This window comes from Urtica dioica, chromosome 8, assembly GCF_054948205.1.
Source record: "Urtica dioica subsp. dioica isolate 48M chromosome 8, U.dioica_male_clone48M_v1_H2, whole genome shotgun sequence".
In the NCBI taxonomy this organism is placed as follows: Eukaryota; Viridiplantae; Streptophyta; class Magnoliopsida; order Rosales; family Urticaceae; genus Urtica; species Urtica dioica.
Window position 1 is genome coordinate 35626720 of NC_142763.1, and position 20013 is coordinate 35646732.

Below are 20013 nucleotides of genomic sequence, written 5' to 3' on the forward strand. Positions count from 1 at the left end.
GATAGAAGAGGAGACGGACAATAACCACGAGTACCGTTATCCACCGTCCGTCTAGTCAGGATAAAGTACAACCTCTAAATTGAGGAACTAGCTCAAACAATAATGTAGTCAACTATTTTCTTCATCCATATTCTCCAAAATATATTGAAGATGTCGTTTTCTGTCACACTTCCTTCATGAAGATGTTTTTTTTTTGTTTTTTTTTTTTAATTTTTAAAGAAATTTCGCATGAAAGAATCAATTTATGCCAACTTCCTTATCTTTTCTATTTATTTATTTATTTTTTCATCTTTGACACAAACGTCCTTTTTGCAGCATGTGTAAATGGGAAAAGGGATTTCATGAAACTCAAAACACTCCGCTAAAAAAAATAATAATAAAATTAACACAACTGTAAAACTATCTTCCACTGGTCTCACTTTATTGTAATTGTTATTATCACCCAAATTGCAATTTGTGGCAAATAAAAGATTACCCGTCACTGTATAAAGTTACAATTATATCCAAAATATTTGAGCAGTGCTCCAAGCAATGAGGAGTCAATACATGCCATTCTCTCCCCAGGACCAGGACTAGAATTTGGCCAAAATTGATAAATGAGAGGAATTTTGTATATTTGTCATGAGTCTCATAATTAAAGGGTATAATTGTCTTTTCCTGATGATCTTATCCAAATCTGTGGGCACCCGGAATATGCCACTATGGGGTTCTCTGCTTTTTGGTTTTATAATAATAAATTAATACTCACCTAAACAAAATAAACTAACTACAATAAAAAAATGTGAGAATGTAAAGTAAAAATGGTGGCCTTGGATTGGCAGAATTGGAGGTGGGCTATCCCCGGAATCGTAGGCATTATTATATTATTATTCAATTGAGTGATTAATTAACTAAATTAGCACGCATATTCTCATATTCTTTTAACTACAACCAAGTAACTTCCTTATTCATAATTTTGATGAAAAAAAGTTCAACGAGTCTAAATCGACCCATAATTTTAACTAACAAAATTTTTCGTGTGACCATTTTGACTCTAAATTTTGATCCCCTTTGTATTTATCACATTCGCAAAATTGACAATTTCCAGAGTATTATCCACATGGTCGATTTTATTCTTTGGGACCCAAATAAATAAACAAACAGGAAGATGTTGAAGAAGAAGAGTAAATTTCCCGATTCACCCGTCGCTGTGAAGTGTTTTGTTTCCTTCTCTAATAACAAATTTAATAACACAATGATACCAATAATAAAATAAAAAAATTAAAGCCAAATAGGGGAAAAGCAAGAAGAAGAGGATCAGTATGAGTAAAGAGTCCACGTCTTCATGATTCATCGGGTGCGCACTACGCCGCTAACCATTCTGCAAAACCGATACCTAAATTAAAAATCATAGAATTGGTTAGACACACCTACACTTTCTCTTAATTATTACTAAACCCCAACCTAAATTTCATTATATCAATAAAACGCCCTCCTAAGAAATCTGTTAGAAAACAGTCGATCACAATTGTTTCGTTCAAAGTTCAAACACAACTTGTTTCTCTCAACTAATCTGCTATATTTTTTTTAATAAATAGAAAATGTAAAACATACAGGTGAGAACTTTTTAAAAATACAGGGGTGTCGTTAAAAAACTCCACCCAAACTAAAAACAAATAATGCAAATCCATCGACATTGTAATCGTTGTAAGAAAAAAGAGAGAGAGGAACAAGAGTTTTATTTTATTTAAATATTCACTTTCCTCTTCAAAATATTTTGTTTCCAGATTTGTGTCTTAATTTACGTTTTCTCTTCATTTTTTTTTATTTCGCCGAGAAACGTTTTCTCTTCATAATTCATATAAATAAAGTCCTCTCTCCCTCTCTCTCTACTAGTATTAATCAACGACTCACTCTCACGTAAAAGAAAAGAAAAGAAAATAGAAAAGGAAACCGCTTAATCGATCATCAAAGAGGAAAGAAAGCAAAGAAGACAACAAGTGTGTATTTATATAATTATAATTTGGGTGTGGCATTTTGTGTGGTTCAATTCAATGGTGATGGACGACAACGAGAGTTGCGGGAGCAGAACCCACGGCACGTCGTCGCCTGTACGGACGCGGCAACAGAGACAGAAGCTGGAGGTCTACAATGACGTCCTTCGTCGCCTCAAGGATTCAAACAACGACGAGGCTGTTCACCCTGGCTTCGACGAACAACTTTGGGCTCACTTCAATCGCCTTCCCGCCAGGTCATCTCTCATCTCTCTCTCCATTTTCTTCTTTGATCTTGACTCTTTCTTTATTTTTGTTTTTTGTTTTAGAAAAAACACTAGTTTTTGAATTCACGCTGATCAAGTTTTTTTTTTTTTACCTTTTAATTTATAATTCTTCGCTCAGTTTACAGTATGCTAGCCAGTCAATCAGTTAATCTATGCTCTTTAGTCGATTTAACTGTTTGGATTAAGCTTTGTAGTCGGTTTTCGAATTATTTATTTATTTATTGATTGGATTAAGAATCAATTTTACAGATTTTCCTTGGAATGTTTTATCGATCGGTTTTCGAATTATTTTATTTTATTTATTTGATTTATTTATTTATTTATTTATTTTTTTATAGATATGCGTTGGATGTGAATGTGGAAAGGGCTGAGGATGTTCTTATGCACAAAAGATTGCTACATTTGGCTCATAATCCGGCCAACCGCCCCGCGATCGAGGTCCGACTCGTTCAGGTTTGTTCAATTATTCAAAGTCCCCAAAGAATAGCCTTTTCTGCGTTCAATTTTCACTGACTGGTGGATAGATTTCGAAGATTGTCGATCATTCGCATTTCGTTGCGCTATTCTAAAACGCTAGCCTTTTATTCATATGCAGGTTCATCCCATTTCGGATTGGAATTCAGACTATCCTGATAATTCGGGTTCGCCTGGTAAAGAGCTCGAACAGAGTAGGCAAAGGTACAACCTTGTTTCTGTAAATATCTGTTGAAGTGGTCGAATCCTTATTTAATTAGTTTTTTGACTTTTATTTATTTCTTTAATTTTATGTATGAATATCAGCATTCATCCGCCACCTGCCTTTGGTTCGTCTCCGAATTTAGAAGCACTCGCGCTCGAAGCAAATGATTCCGACGATCAAGAAGAGGAAGGTTCTGTGCACGCTAACTCTCAGAGGTCACATTTTTCCCCCCCTTTTTTTTTTATCTGAAGTGTTTGATTCTGTCACCAAACTTCTAAGACATGTCATTTATTATGAGAGAATCCATTCCGTTTTTCCATAATTTTGAAAAAAAAGGAGTTAACTCATCTTGTTATTCAATTTCCGTTGATATAGGCCAATGCATGAAATCACTTTATCTACTGATGACAAGCCTAAACTATTGAGTCAGGTATTTGCTTGATATATATATTTTTTAGTCTCTATATTTTATTTCGGTGATTTTACGAAAGTCAATTGTGTTTCTGTGAAGTCCTTCTCATTCTTGGTCAATGCTCATAAATACTTTGCAGTTGACTTGCTTGCTTGCCGAAATGGGTCTCAATATTCAAGAAGCCCATGCGTTCTCCACTGCAGATGGTTACTCCTTGGATGTTTTTGTTGTCGAAGGCTGGTCTTCTGAGGTATACAAATTTATTTCCATTTTTTTTAATAAGGCCTCCGTAAAAAGAAGGTGCTCATTTTTTGGAAGAATTTGAAAATGTCACGGGTACGGTATGAATATAATGAGTGTGCTATAAATTGGCACAGTGCTCCTTGAACTAATATAGATTGTTTCATAAGGGGGAAAAAGCAATGTACTTATTCTTTTACCTTATTACTAAGAAATATTATGTTCATCCGGATTTATTTAAACTGGAAACCTAGTCATTAAGTGCTATTTTGCTGCATTGCAAATTCTTGGAATTGCAATTAACACGTGTGCTAAAAATGGAACCAGGGAACGGAGCTGCTTAAAACAACATTGGAAAAGGAAGTTCTGAATATTGAGGTAATGCTTAGTCTTTTATTTTTATTTATTCTCTGTCCATATCTCGCGTTGCTTATTACCATTTTTGCTTTATGTGCAACTAAGTTTACAATATTGGGTCATTTCTGCAGAAACAGCCTTGGCCAACTTATCAATCCTCTCCTGTCTGTGAATCCGATCAATCAGTGGTCAAATCCGAACCCGATCAATTGACTATTCCGGACGATGGGACAGATGTTTGGGAAATCGATCCTAAATATTTGAAGATTGAGAACATGGTTGCTTCTGGGTCCTACGGTGATCTGTAAGTTTGGAATTTTTTTACTCGATATTTGTGTTCTTTATCTTTCTTTTTCTTTCTGAGCAAAAGGGGATTGGAAGTTCGGTAAGATCTTAGGGATGGAAGGTTAATGGCTGGTTTTAGAATAATTAGTAATATCTTTATCTATAAATAGGTAGAATTAGAATGGATGATAAATGGAAAAATATATAAAAGTAGAAGGAAACGGATAAGTTCCTTTTCTGGGAGAGTTACGGGTCTCTCGAATATACGAGTAAAAAGCCCACATTTTCATGATTAAATAATTTTATAACATTCATATTAAATCTTCTCGTGACCGTGTTCTTCGAAACAAAACAGGTATAAAGGGACATATTGTAGTCAGGAAGTGGCTATTAAAATCTTAAAGCCAGAGCGAATAAATACAGATTTGCAGAGAGAATTTGCCCAAGAGGTCTTTATAATGAGGTTGGTAAGAGGTTATCTGTGACAAGTCTCTGGCTCTTTTAGGTTGACTTGGTCTTTTGTATATTAACATAAGACTTTCCTTTTCTTTTTGCGAGACTTTCAGGAAAGTTAGGCACAAGAACGTTGTGCAGTTCATAGGTGCTTGTACGAAGCCTCCAAGCATGTGCATTGTTACAGGTTCGATTTAGGCCTTGCCTTTGAAAACATATTGCTGATTTCTATAGCCAGTTTCCTTAACTGATTTGTGTTTTTCTTCAGAGTTCATGTCCGGTGGAAGTGTTTACGATTTCTTGCATAAGAAAAAGGGATCTTTCAAACTCCCAGCGTTGCTCAAGGTTTCGCTTGATATTTCCAAGGGAATGAGCTACTTGCACCAAAATAACATAATTCATAGAGACTTGAAAACTGCAAATCTTTTGATGGATGAGAATGGTGTAAGTTACCTCGATTTTTTCCATTTTCTATTTCTTTTTCTTTTTCTGAGTAAACTTATGCATGTCACTTATTAATTTCTCCGTCTAATCTTGGTAAAATTGTACTAAAGGAGGGAGAGAAATAAATAAGAGTTGAAACTTAAGATTGTATCTAGTAATCTATATAAGGCTTGTCCTATATGTCTAATTCAACACTTTCATATCCCAAACTTCTCAGAAAAATATACTAATTAAATTGAAGAAAAAAATTAGAGTTGAAACTTTGTATCTACTAATCTATAAATTGCTTGTCCTATGTGTCCTAATTCAACTTTTCCATATCCTTCTACTCCTAGGAAAAGTAAACTGATTAAATTGACAAATCATTTCTCACACACATTTATACTAACATAAATAAATCTTTAAATTACTAATTATTCGAAAACGTCTAATGAATGAATGAATGATCACCTCTTCAGGTTGTGAAGGTTGCAGATTTTGGGGTTGCCAGAGTAAAAGCTCAATCCGGAGTTATGACAGCCGAAACAGGAACCTATCGCTGGATGGCTCCCGAGGTGTGTATGGTTTGAAATGTCTCATTTTTTTTTATACATGAAAATGGTATATATATATATATATATATATATATATATATATATATATATATATATACACGCACCCAGGTGAATGTGATATTTGGGTTTTGTTGGGGAAAGTTTATGTGTGTGATCAATGTAGAGATTGCTGTTATGGGAAGTGTTGCTTAAAGCTACGACTGAGTTGATGGGGTCATTATTCAGTTCTAATGTCCTCGCTTTGTTGACTCTTTCTGTTCTTCTCACCAAGAACTCAGTTGACTTCTTTAGGGGGATAGTTTTTGTTCTCATATCGTCATTTTTCTTACCGACAGTTGTTTTGCATTGAAGGTTATTGAGCACAAACCGTATGATCACAAAGCTGATGTTTTCAGCTTTGGAGTTGTGTTATGGGAGTTGCTTACTGGCAAGGTATCATCTTCAATTTGCATGTCACACACACACACACAAATATATACATACGACTGCATTTATTTATGACTTTGGCTTGTATTTAATTTGCAGCTTCCGTATGAATACTTAACACCGTTACAAGCGGCTGTTGGAGTTGTGCAATCGGTAAAATGCCAACTTTATGTCACTATTTCGTTGATTATATGTTTGTTTGGTAATTATCAAAAAGTCAAGATAAATCAACCAAATATCTCAGGAAGTTGGTATAAAAAAATATATAATTATCTATTAGAGATGTTAGCTTTCAGTGTTAATCACACCTATATAAATGAAAAAGGTTATGGGTTAGTAGGCAATCATGCAAATTATCGGTTTATGATTATTAATTTTATTTTTGTTATGAAAAAATAAACACATCGTCACCAGTCACTTGAAAAAAACCTGCCTTTTCTGTTTAAAAAAAAAATCAGTTAAAATCGAAAAAAAAAACTGCATAGGTTAAAAGAAAAAAGCTGTGTCAAGTGAATTTTTTTTCTTTTTCAATACTGCCAATAGCTATTTAAAAAAAAAAAAACCTGAGTCTTTAAGCCCGGTGCTTTGTATGAGTAGACTTGACCGAGCCTGTAGGATTTACTTTTAATATGTGTGTTCACGTTACATGTTTATGAAAATCTTTGGTGTAGCATTTGTGTTTGGGTAAATGTTCATATATATAGTCTGGCTGTTTGATCAGGGTCTAAGGCCTCCGATCCCGAAGCACACACACCCGAAGCTTGTCGAGATCCTCGAGAAATGCTGGGAACGAGACCCGGCTCTACGGCCAGACTTCTCCGATATCATAGACATCTTGCAGCAATTAGTCAAAGAGGTTCACGAGACTCATAATCATACTTAAATTAATTAGATCTTCAATATAAAGAAATCATAACATGGTTATGGAAATGATATTTGAAACAGATTAGTGAAGGAGAGGAAGAGAGACGTAAATCCCAATCAGGAAGATTCTTGTCTGTGCTCAGACGAGGCCATCACTGAGTGAATGATGTTTTAACGTTTTTTTGTTTTTGTTTAATTTATTTCATTTCATATCACGGCGAGCCATTATCATTTTTAATGCGTTGGCTATTTTGCTAGCAAGTTTCACATGACCACAATGTACAGTAAGTAATACGTCCGTTTTTTTCTCCTTTTTTTTATTTATACTTTTTACCATCCATTTCTCACGAATTATTATTATTTGAGCTAGAAAAAAAATTATATAACCGTTTGCTCATTTATTAACTAATTCTACATTACAAAATACGAGTATTTATGAAAAAGAGTTTTGATGAGCATTGTACCCTTCACTTATATCTGCGGCTTCGTTGTAAGAAATTTATTATTCAAATAAACAGTTTCCTATCTTTTATTTTGTTATTTATTTATTTTGTATTCTTTGTTGGAATCACTACTACAAAATACCTCTAAATCTTTAGAGTCGCTTTAAAAGCGACGCGCTATATTATTTTGAGCGTCGCTTTTTGAGCAACGCGTATGCTAGTGACGCCCAAAGGTTTGGGCGTCGCTTTTTGAGCGACGCTCCACGTAAGCGGCACATCGGATTTGGCGGTTGGTTTTACTTGAACGTCGCTTTTGTAGAGACCGACTCTTATTAAACTGGCGTCGCTCACTAAAAAGGCGATGTTATAGCCTAGAGTCGCTCTCTGAAAAAGCGACTCCAAACTGGGGGGCGTCGCTTTTTTAGCGAGCGACTCCAATATTAATTCCTTTTCATATTTAAAAATACGTTTTTCATTATATTTTTCCTGCAACAAATTAGATGTAACAGTCCTCGATCAACAACAAATTTAATAAGTTCCAAACAAAATATAGGAGAAAACAAAGAAAAAAAAAACTCACCTAAAACCGACGGCGACCGGAGAAAGGGGCGGCAGTGACGAGGAACAACAAATCTAGATTGTACTAATCGGCTACGAACAAAACCATCTAAAAAAAGTAAGATTTCAAAAAAAATAAAACTTTGAAATAAAAAAATCCCCAAATAAAAACCCTAGAAAATAAATCCTTATCCGTGAGCCGCGAATGAGAACGTACATATTGGAAGAAAACGACGCCTGCGGGAGTAATCTTGTTGGAGATGAGAAGCGTGGCGGTGGATTTTGGGAATAGGAGGTTATTTGGGTTTCAATGGCGATTTTGGCGATATTTGCAGAGGAACTAGGTGAAGGAGCAAATAAGAAGAACAATATGTGGGGGAGTCGCGATATAGGGCAATTGAAGAGGCTGGCGTCGCTTTCTTTTAGAGCGACACCACGTGTCAGGGGCGGGGAGTCGCTAAAAAAAAAACGACACCCTTGACACGTGGAGTCGCTAAAAAAGAAAGCGACGCCAGTGCCACGTGTCATGTTTTCATTGCACCGCTCTATTTTATGCGTCTCATATGCAGTAAGCGACGCCCAAATCCGTTTACCCGTGAATTTCTCAATCTAGCGTCGCTTTCTGTTATAGCGACACATATTCAACACCAGCTGGACCTCTCACAAAACGTCACGTCAACCGATTTCGAAAAATTCATTTTGTGCGTCACTCAAAAATGTACATGACGCACATATAGCGACTTCTAATATGTATTTTGTGAAATTTTGATTAGTCACAAGAGTAAGATGTCGCACACAATGTATTGACAATGTGTCCGACAACTTGCTTGCACACAGATAATGGATAAACAACAAACAATGCGATAAAGAAAATACACACGATATGGTTACCCAGTTCGGTGCAATACACCTACGTCTGGGGGCACTCTGCCAGTGGAAATGATTTCACTATCTTATAGTCAATAGTACACGCAAAGTTTATATAGATTACAATCACCAAATCAATAAAACCTAGAGACTATTACCACTAGTGAATACCTAGCCAGAGACTCCCCCTGGATTTGAGCCCCGTCTCAATTCCACCCTTCGAGCAACCGCATGTGCTTGGATGACTTTCAGTCTTCAACCTTTCGTGAGCCTTGAATCCCGAGATCACAAAATCCAACTCTCACAGACACTCAATCTTTTTGGAATAGTGTTTGAGAGAATACACCGCGATTAACAAAACACAAAGCCTCCCAATCCGCCGGTCTTGCACGTCTAAGAGCTCTAAGTGTTTTATCAAAAGCGTCAAGGCTGCTAAGAGGGAGCGCATGGCTTTTATAACAGCTGTACAGGCCTGGAAGTGTATCTAGGGTTTCCTTACCCAGCCTCATACGAATATCTCATAATAAAGTCACCAGCGAGGCAATATCTCATAATGAAGTCACCAGCGAGGCAATCTGTCAAAACTGGAAACTTGCCTGAAAAAAAAGTCTGCACATAGGAGGAAAGATGTTTCATCATAAGTAGAAGCATGACGACCGACATCTTTCCAAACAACTAAGATGTTTCACCAGAAGTAGAAGCATGACGACCGACATCTTTCCAAACAACTTGCACTAAAAAATAAAGCCAACATATAACGTAACAACATTTTGTAGTAATGAATTTTGTCTGGAAAATGTATGGCGTGCACGAATGGGATTGTCCGTAACTGTGTTAATTATATATGCGCATTGCAAGACTCCTGTAAGTGTTCGTAAATCACCAAATTATTCGTGAATTAGAATGTTGTTAAGCTCAGTTCCAGCTTTAAAGAAAACGCAATGAAATGCAAGTTTTTACTAAGTTGCAATTCTATTCAAAATCATGTCACTTTTTCGTTGATAAATGCCCTTTTAACTTTGATGATCAATGGTATATATCAAATTCCGCAAACTATGGACCTTGCATCTCACAGGCTTAACAACAAAGTCACGCCTTCGTCAAAAATACCCTAAACCCACAAACGGAAATTGCAATAGGTATTTCGAAAAAAAAAAAAAAAGAAAAAAAAAAAAAGAAAAAGAAAAATGAAACACAGAGTACGTATATGGTTGCCACTAAAAAGAAATCAATAATGATATAGTGCGTATTCCATTTACACGTGTCATGGTATAGACAGGCCCGTCATGATGTACGTTGATGCCTTTTCGGACAGTATAAGGATGTTTTAAATTGATGGTGTGTATTAACTATTTTCTAGAAGTCTAAGCATGTTCACAAGTTTCGTATGGACTCACGAACTCCTCACATTCATATTTTATTTTGGTTTCTTGTTGTGTGTGTGTGTGGCTATAAATAAATTTTTGTCAATAATGCATGTGCTTTATGGCACGCTAAAAGAAGACTATCCGGGCAAGTTATGCAAATCCATTTATAGAATTGATCATCACGTTCACGATTAGGAATGACAATGACTATCACGGATAGTGTTGGCAATTGGTTCAGGGCAAAGTCCCTCATCCAAATAAATATAAAAATTATTGGCTATTAAAGCTCATTTATTTTTAATGTGGCCTTGTTAAACCTTAAGGCCTTGTTTGGTATGAGAGAAAATAGGAGGGATGGATTATACAGGAGGGATTTGGAGGGATGGATTATGCATTTTCTTTGTTTGGTAGGAAGAGAAAAAAATGGAGGGATGGATTTGTATTCGTGGGACCCACCAAAAAACTTTCCCCTCCATTTTGGAAGGATTGTAGAAATCCATAGCATTTTATTCATGAAAATTACATTTATAATATTTATTGATGCAATTTCATAGTATCTAATTATTTTATACACAATTTATTTTCTAAATTATTTTGGATGTGAAACAAAAATGAGTAAAAATTAAACATAATTTTAAAATTAATGTTATATACTTTTATTTATGTACCTTGATTATATATTTGATATGTAGACAATATAGTTATTTTAATCACATATTTTATAATATATAAATATTAATATATATATATATATATATATATATATTAAATTGTTCAAATTATTTTTGGATAAATTACACAATTTGGTCTCATATAATAAAAGAGTTATTAATGTCATTAGTATAATAAAAAATAGTCATGTTTTTCTTTATTATTTATATCAAACAACAAGTGGATGGATTTTAATCTTTCCTCTTAACATACCAATCAAGTTTTTGAAAAGATACAATCCATCCATTTCTTTTCCTTCCATTTCCCTCCTCTTCAATCTCTCCTTCCATGTTTCCCTCCTCTCTACCAAACAAAGCCTAAAGCATTTATGATATATTCATGAATATGTTTTTTACCCGTTTAATTCGTCATTTGAGAAAAGGGAGAGTGAGCATACTAGCCCAATCAGCTCACTAATATTAGGAAAATAGCATACGTTTAAATAAATTAAGTGAATAGCTCAATTAATATTTCACTACTTAAATTACCCTCATATATAAGAGCAAAACTCAATTTTACCAAACCTAAACCTAAACTCGTCCTCGTCCTCGTCCATTTCACGCCACCGATCCACTTCACGCCGCCAATCGCCGCCGATCCATTTCACGCCATCGCGTCGTCGCCGATCGTCGTCCATCCTCGTTGCTGATCCCTAACGTTGCCGGCGAGATCTGCCATAGACGCCGTTGAGATCCGCCATAATCGCCGTCGATTCTGTCGAGCTCCGCGGTGGCAATGCTCGACCTCAACGGAACGAACCAGCTCGACCACGGCGCCGAGGAACAAGACGAAGAAGGGAAGGCGATCTGCTGCTTGGCGGCGCAGGGAAGGTACGGCGAGGATCCGCCGGACTGGTGAGGAGAGAGAGTGGTGAGAGATCGGAGGTGGAGAAGAAGAAGAAACAGTTTGCGATAAGTTAATTGAATTAACTCGTGGACTGGAGTTAGGTTAATTAAATTAACTTATTGGTTGAAAAAATTAGATTAGTTTCTGAATTTTTTTGTGAGTAAATTTAATTTACTAAATGATTGAATTAGGAATTAGGTTAATTAATTGAATGCTTTGAATGACAAACTTGATTTAAGTTATGATTTTTGTAAATTTTTATGAATTTCAAATATAGGCTATTTGCTTGATAAAGTGAAACTTGAGTTATTCTCCCAATAAGAATGACAAACTTGGTTAGTTACAACAAATTTCACTTAAGAAAATGTATAAATTTATATTCGAGATAAAAAAAAAGTATTTAAATTAGAAAATCAGCCGACTGAAATTCGTTAGAACTAGCCGCCAAAAAATAAGTAGGGTGAAAAAAAGTGAGAGCATGATTCCAATGCCAAGTCTTTCGTGGCTACACACACCATACATCTGGAAAATTCACATATACACTTGAAATCGAGCTTGCTTTTAGAAAGGCATTGAAGGTTGGTGAATAAATCCAAGTATTCGAGTTCTATTATATTTATAATTTCTAATAAGGCGCTCTAGCTGGATCAAAACAGGTTTGCAAAATAGTCAATATTTTTTGTTTATATTACAAAATAAATATAAGTCATTATAAATCACGTTGAAATGACATAATCACCTTTATCTAAATAATTACTACAAAATAATACTAATAATAATGAGCCAAAATTTTACCACAAAAAATAAATAAAAAACAGAAAATTAAAAAAATAGTCAATTTAAACATTTTAACATTGCTAAATAATCAACGTTTGGTAAATATTATGTAAATAACCGTAAATAATGGCGTGATCTAATATATGGAGGCGACTATTTATTTAACATTTACGTCTGTAAAATTACTATTTACCTAAGATTATCGAACGTTGACTATTTAACAATATTAAACGTTTAAATTGACTATTTTTCTAATAGATCCATACAAAAACCGCCATAGAAGAGAGAAGAAGAGAGGGCTAACAAATCTAATATTAATGACCAAAAAAAAAAGAGCTAAAACTTTTTCGTAGTGGTTAACACCTATTAATATCTCCCAACAATAGTTTTTTGTTTTCAATCTTATAGGTAATTTATTTGTATAAGAAAACAATAATATGAGAGAGAGAGAGAGAGAGATTTCATAAACAATATTAATTGAAACCCCAAACAATAATTGCTCCAAAAAAACTAATAACTTCCAATTTTTTCTCTTTCTATTATTAAAAAATTAATATAGTTAATTTAGGTATTGAATTTTTCTATAACTGACACGCATAGAAAATTTGACTATTTTATTGAATTTTAGTTATTTTGCGATCACAATTTTTAAGTGGCCTAAAACGTGTGACTATTCTCCAATAACTCATATTGATTCTTTTTTTTTTTTTTTTTTTTTAATAGAGTAAATCTTCGATTAGTTTGAAATTAGCCCTTGAAATTATATGTAATTTTTAAAAAAAAATTATGTTCAGTAGTTAATTAAAGAGCTTTACACTTGTATGTTTTAATCTAAAATAAATTAAATGTGCTTAGAATAGTTGGCCACTCAACAATTTAATTTAACTCTCTAGCTACATACTAATTTTACACATTTTTTAAGGATTTAATTGATCTATGATTTTACTTAGAAAATATTAAACTAATTAAATCGTATTTTTTTAGGTAAAATTGCCAACTAATGACATGTTCTTAGTATAAGAGTTAGAATACGATTAGACATGGAAGAGAAAGAGTTATATTATTTTTCTTTGTTTTTTTCAATAGAAAGAGTTGTAATCAAAGTGAGATTTTGGTCAACCTCGGTGAATTTTAAGCTTGAATTCGGTTAAGATTAAAATTAAGAAGATTAATTTTCTGTTTCTTTCAGTAATCAAAATATCTGAAAGGGTATAACTTTTTATTATAAAAGGGTATTTTTTTGTTAAGTAAATTGGTTCACTCGTCTTCCAATTGGTCGATTTAATCTAATTTTTTAGTTACTAATACTAATATTAAGGTTAAATGAATTTTAAAAGGTTATCAAATGATCAACCCTCAAAGAGCATTACAATGCTCATCATTAAGTGTATGAAACTTTTCCAAGGGGGGGTATATGATAGAAACCTGTGAGGAACATCATGCATGTACGTGTTTTCCTTTGCATATTCCACGTTCGCATATCTTACTTTGTCTTTTGAGCAAAAATAAAATATCTCACCCTGTCTTCCAATAATAATATAATACACCTTTATCCTTTTTGAAATCTTATAAGTTTACACATTTACATTTTAATTTTATAGGAAAAGTTACAAAAAGCTCAGCGATACGTACTAGGTACTACAGTTATTATAAGATATGAAAATCTCTTCGTGGAAATGAATGATACTCAATCCACAAAGAAAAGTCACATCGCCTCCTAGGTAGCAGTGCTAGTCATAGCCATAGCAATCGACATTTCACTAGCCACATAGATCTTAAAGCTACTCCCGTTGGGGCATATCACATCTCAGCTATACACAAATAAGGACAACAATAACGACTATAGGTTTGGACCGTTGGAATTTAGGCCACGTAAAACATATTTTATAATAACATTAAATTAATATAAACAACCAATTTCGTAATATTTTTCACTTTCCACCAAAATACTAATTTCACCCAAAATATCACCATCTATGTCAACAATGTTGAGATATATTTTTGCACATGTCAATATTGTTGACATAGATAGTGGTATTTTGGACCAATTTAGTATTTTGATAGAAAGTGGGAAAATGTTATGAAATTGGTGCAAATGAGACAACTATTTGGAGTATCACCACACTACTACAAAATATGTTTTGAATGGCACTATTTTTTACGGTGCTCATAAGATAAAACACAATTAAAAGTAAATATTTAAAATCAACCAATAAAACGTTGTTATGTGGGTGGACATCAAAGATAAGTGTCGTGTATTATAATATATAGCGTTTAAAAATAAACGAAGTCTAAAGTGTTGGTCCAACCAGAGCAAATACGTGTAATTTTCAGCATCACTATAAATGACCATCTATAAATCAAGTCGAACCAGAGGGCAACACGTGACCCTATCACACTAGAACAAATAGAGGCATCCGGTGTGATGACTGTCGCACCAAATTCCTCAAAAATCGCACCTAATAGTTTATTAGGTGCGACTTTATGTGCGACATTGTCGCACCTAATAGTCCGTCGCTAAAGGTATTAGGTGCGATATGTCGTACCTAAAAGTGTCCATATTAGCTGCGACATTTTCAGATGCGACATGTCGTACTTAATTTCGCACCTATTTGCTGCCAAAATTCTTGAAACTGGCAGATGATTTCATATTGGGTGCGACATGTCACACTCAATATAATGGCGGGAAGCCTATTTGGTTCGATTTTTCAGACCGTTTTAAATTTTGAAACCTTCGCACCGAAAGGTATTAGGTGCGACGAAATCATATCCGGTGCGACAGTGTCGCACATAATATCACTTAACTTCAACGAAAAATTTAATCATCCGGATGGGTATCTAGTGCGACATGTCGCACCTAATATGAGCTTAGATGCGACTTTTAGGTGCGACATGACCCTTCCAGATCAGAAAATTGAATTTGTAGTAGTGAGTATAGATGACGTTAATTTATATAAACGCCGTCTATATATTCTAACTTACTCGCAAATATGCGAATATGCTTCAGTTCTTTTCCGACTCTATACTCTTCATTTCTTCAACTCACTCTCGCGATTTTTAGGTTTCACGGCCGCCATTAAGAACCACCAAAATCTCCACCTCGACCGCCTTCCTCGTCGTCGTCGAGCCTTCATTCAACTACGGTGGTCCACGATGTTGCAGCATGGCGTGGTTTATGCGTTCGATTTCTTCAATCTCCAATTAGTAATTGTCTTTTTTTTTCAATCTTCAAAATTTCTGAAATTGTTTGTTATTATAGGCTGTATTGTTGTTTCCCATTAATTATGGTGAGTTGAAGTTGTGTGTTTCAGCGTCTAGCATCTCCTACGACCCGATTCAATTCAGGGTTTATAAGTTTTTTTTTTTTTGTTTTGTATACAAGTCGTCAAAATATTTAGGGCATATTAAGAAAAAAGGTGAGTCAGAGAAACCAAGTATAGAACATTTTTTTTTCTATGTTTTTCTTTTTGTTGAGCTTCATTCATTATACTATTGATGGATATAGTGTTTTGGGTATGATGATAATTCTATTGCAGAGAAGAAATTGGTAGATCAGAAGAGTTTTTAGCTCCAGACTTTGGTGGATTCACGGTAATAAAAACCCGGAGAAATCGTTACGAGCACCAATCCTAACACCAACAACACTCTAAGCAGACACTGACTTTATTTTATTTTATTACATTTTCTTATAGTTAAAGATTTTCAATCTTCATTTGTTTTGTAGTTGGAGGCAATCCAAGCGTGTCTTCGTCCTTCATGTCATAATTTTTTTTTTTATACTTTAATTAAAATATAGTTTTTAGCACATTAAACGGTATTTTTTCCTCTCATCCAATACTATATTATTATTGGTAACGTATATATTAGCAATATAGTTTTAAGTTTATTTATTTATTTAGCTATATACTGTAATGTATTTCTAGTCTCTGTTTGCAACATAGATTAATACTTTTGATTAATGTATTTTTGTAGTGTAATAATTCTCTATCACATATTATAACTATTTTTCATAACCAATAAAAATAATATAAAATAATTTTATGTTATTTTTTGATGAATTAATACAGCTATACACATAAAATATAATAACTTTAGAGATTATTTTGTAATTAGATAAACTAATATGACTAATCACGCACATGTTTTTATTACATCCTTATCATATAATACAAACATATTTAAAATACCAATTATATATAAATCATATTCATACCGACTATGTCATGTGAGATTATATTTGTGATTATATCCCAAGAAAATCAGAGCATGAATTTTCATGGCTTTCTTAATCTTTGATTAGATCTACTATGAAATTATTAAACGTGTTGTTAGATGATTGTTCAACGAGTGGGTGAAACAACTTGTTGAACAACTGATTATATATATATATATATATATATATATATATATATATATATATATATATTGATGGTGCTTTTTTTAACGTCACTTATTTAATAAGCGACGCTCAATCGACTCTTCACTAATGGGGCGTCGTTTTTATACCAAACGACGCCCATGGTACATCTTTATCTTGCCACATCATATTTTGACGCAATTTTCTTTTTTGCCATCGTTCAATTATGCAAGCGATGCTACGCTGTAGAGGGGACGTGAATAACCCATTTTGTAGTAGTGCATTTCCTATGTTTTGAGGCTTGTATATATGTTCTCTTCTTATCAAATATGTTGCAAAACAAAGTTATTCATGTCCTTCTTGATTCGCTTCGTCATTATCCTTGTGATAGGTCGTCTTGTCACAATTTGTCGTCTCCACAAGTAGTTGTCTTATTTATTTCTGGCTTGATGTCCGTAGGGCCTGCTCTTATTCAATGAAGTCTCATTTCCTTTAAATAAATAAATAAATGTGCCAGAGCTCGTTGAAGTTTAAATGAGCACTAATTTTCTTGAGCGTGTTTGCAGTATTTGTTTTGGCTTATTCTGCCTCAATCAATGCAACTTTATTTGATTACTTGTGTATTTACTCATTACAAATCTTTAGTTCGTACTTCGTATAAATAATGCTGAGAACCATGCGCAGCGTGTGAGCCATGGACACTCACTGCTCTGAACAAAGAAAATGATTTTTATGTAACGTAATAAATCTCCTATGTTATGGTGGTGTCACATCCAAATACAATGGGACCCAAAATAATGACACTTTTTTTTTCGTCCTCCCGTGCCCTCAACGTTTCTTATTAATCTTGGATTAGTTGCAAATTATAGAGCTGTCACTTCCTGTTTAGCAATTAGAGCACCCCCATGTTTTATGATGCAGTCGACGAAAAAAAATAACATATATGATAACTCACTGATTGATATTAGAAAATTAAAAAATAAATAAATAACTCACTGGCCGTTCCGCTAACGACACGTTGCATATCCAAAATACGTTTTAGATGATCGACCTGTGACATAACTTCGTCAATCATTGTTACTTAACCAAGGGGCTGTCTGGAGCTTGATGCTCACCCGGCTGTGATATAGAGTTCAGGCGAGTCACGGTTTTATTTTGCGGTTGACGTGTCCAAGTGAAACACGCCGATATAACCTACACATGGCTTTGATTATTTGTCATTGACCTCATTAAATTAAATATGCAACGTAGTGTCGAATCGTAGTGTTGTCGGAGATGGCTATAATATTTCTGTTTTTTTTTTTTTTTTTTTTTTTTTTTTTTCTTTCTTACTGCACAAAACTTTCAGTAAAAATAGGGTCAAATATCTTTTTTTATTTTATTTTATTTTATTGGAGGTCAAATATATATAAATATACAAGAAGAAGATCTTAAAACAAGACATTATAAACTTTGGACGTTCATTGAGTACACAGTGATTGTTCACTTCAGACTTTATTATTTGTCTTCTCCCTCTTCACGACAGTCAACAGCCATGCTAAAAGTGGACAAAAATAGTTAATCGATTAAATTTGTAATAGTTAACAATCCGATTCAAAAATTTAAATTTAATTGTATCTTTAAAACGATTAATTAATTAATCGTTAGTTTCAATATTTTATTTTCTTGGTGATAACGCTTAACTAATTAATCGTTATTTTCAATATTTTATTTTTTTGATGATTGGTTAATCATGAAATAATTGGTTAAAATTAATCGTTTGAATAATTTTGACCATAAAAACAATTAAAATTAACGGTTTATTTAATTTTAATCGGTCAAAATGCCCATTTAACTTTAGGGCAGTGTAGCAAAATAGTCAAAATGAAACTATGAAATTTGGATCTAACCTATGTTTGACAATTTTTAGGGATATAGCCAAATGACTTATGTGGCAATAATTAAGGTCTGATTTGCCCTTATTTATTAACAAATTCGTCACTTTCTCTCTCTTATTTTTTTTCAAATAATTTTTTTTGCATCAAAACTTCAAAAATTCATATCTTTCTCATACGAACTCGAAATTGAGTGATTCTAAATCCTACGGATTCGTGACGCCAAGATCTTCAAAAATAGATCCATTGTGTTTGATGAAAATTCATTTTTAATACCATGGATGTAGAAAAATCATGTTACTACCTTAAATATGAAAATAATTGAAATTTATCAAAAATAAATAAATGGAAATGTAAATATAATACATTAAACATAATTTTTCATCAAACACAATGAGTCTATTTTTGAAGATCTCGACGTCACGAAGTAGGATATGAAATAACTCAATTTCGAGTTCGTATGAGAAAAATACGAATTTTTGAAGTTTTGATGCAAAAAAAATTATTTGAAAAAAAATAGAAGAGAGAAAGTGACGAATTTGTTAATAAATAAAGGTAAATCAGACCTTAATTATTGTCACATATGTCATTTGACTATATCCCTAAAAATTGTCAAACATAAACTAGATCCAAAATCACATGTTTAAAGTGGCCTAATTACTTACAAATCTCTTAACTTTAACTAACCCCATAAGAATATATGGTACCGACGCGATCCATAATTTTTTTTAAAAGCGTCATTCCATGATATCTCAAATTGATAATGATCATCTTGATTATGAAATATCATGATAGATAAATCTCTTATAGTTTTGTAAGTTTTAAATTTGAAAAAATATATCCACTAGACTCTTCAAACACAAGTAAACACGTAGCGGTTCTTGTGTTTTCTTTTTCTTCTCTCAATATTTTCCCTGCTTTTGTTGACTTTTGTTTCTCAGTTTCACTCGCTCGCCCGAGTGACTAGTATTTATTATTATTATTTTTTTTTATAAATTACTAGAGGCTTCTTGCCTTAACTATTTTCTCACACCACGTGGCGAAGCGCAGAAGGACGACCATCCAAAGGCTCAAAAACCGAATGAAGCATTAAGATTCCTTTCTTTTATTGCTATGCTATCAGACAAAGGATATAACTTTCAATAAAAAAAGACAAAGGATATAAAACTTCTGGTACTGTCCAATTAAAACTTCCCATTACAAAAGATAGGACCCTCCTGTAAAGATAGCGGCGATAAT

At 33.6% G+C, this 20013-nt stretch overlaps 1 protein-coding gene across 2 annotated transcripts; it reads left to right on the top strand.

The window, feature by feature from the left end:
• The first annotated feature begins 1541 nt into the window (after positions 1 to 1541).
• LOC149389524 (serine/threonine-protein kinase STY46-like) lies at positions 1542 to 7506 on the top strand. Of its 2 annotated transcripts, XM_089622819.1 has the most exons (16): positions 1620 to 2230; positions 2599 to 2713; positions 2856 to 2938; positions 3041 to 3154; positions 3315 to 3369; positions 3491 to 3601; positions 3919 to 3969; positions 4080 to 4252; positions 4589 to 4696; positions 4800 to 4873; positions 4955 to 5130; positions 5589 to 5684; positions 6036 to 6116; positions 6210 to 6263; positions 6832 to 6966; positions 7056 to 7506. In XM_089622819.1, exons 1-16 carry the CDS (start codon positions 2034 to 2036, stop codon positions 7131 to 7133), a joined length of 1701 nt encoding a protein of 566 aa, XP_089478945.1. In that variant the 5' UTR covers positions 1620 to 2033; the 3' UTR covers positions 7134 to 7506. The 2 variants fall into 2 exon arrangements, 1 of the variants encoding a protein (XP_089478945.1); XR_016300660.1 differs by lacking the exon at positions 7056 to 7506 and having other exon boundaries at positions 1542 to 2230; positions 6020 to 6116; positions 6832 to 6969.
• Positions 7507 to 20013: the final 12507 nt, after the last annotated feature.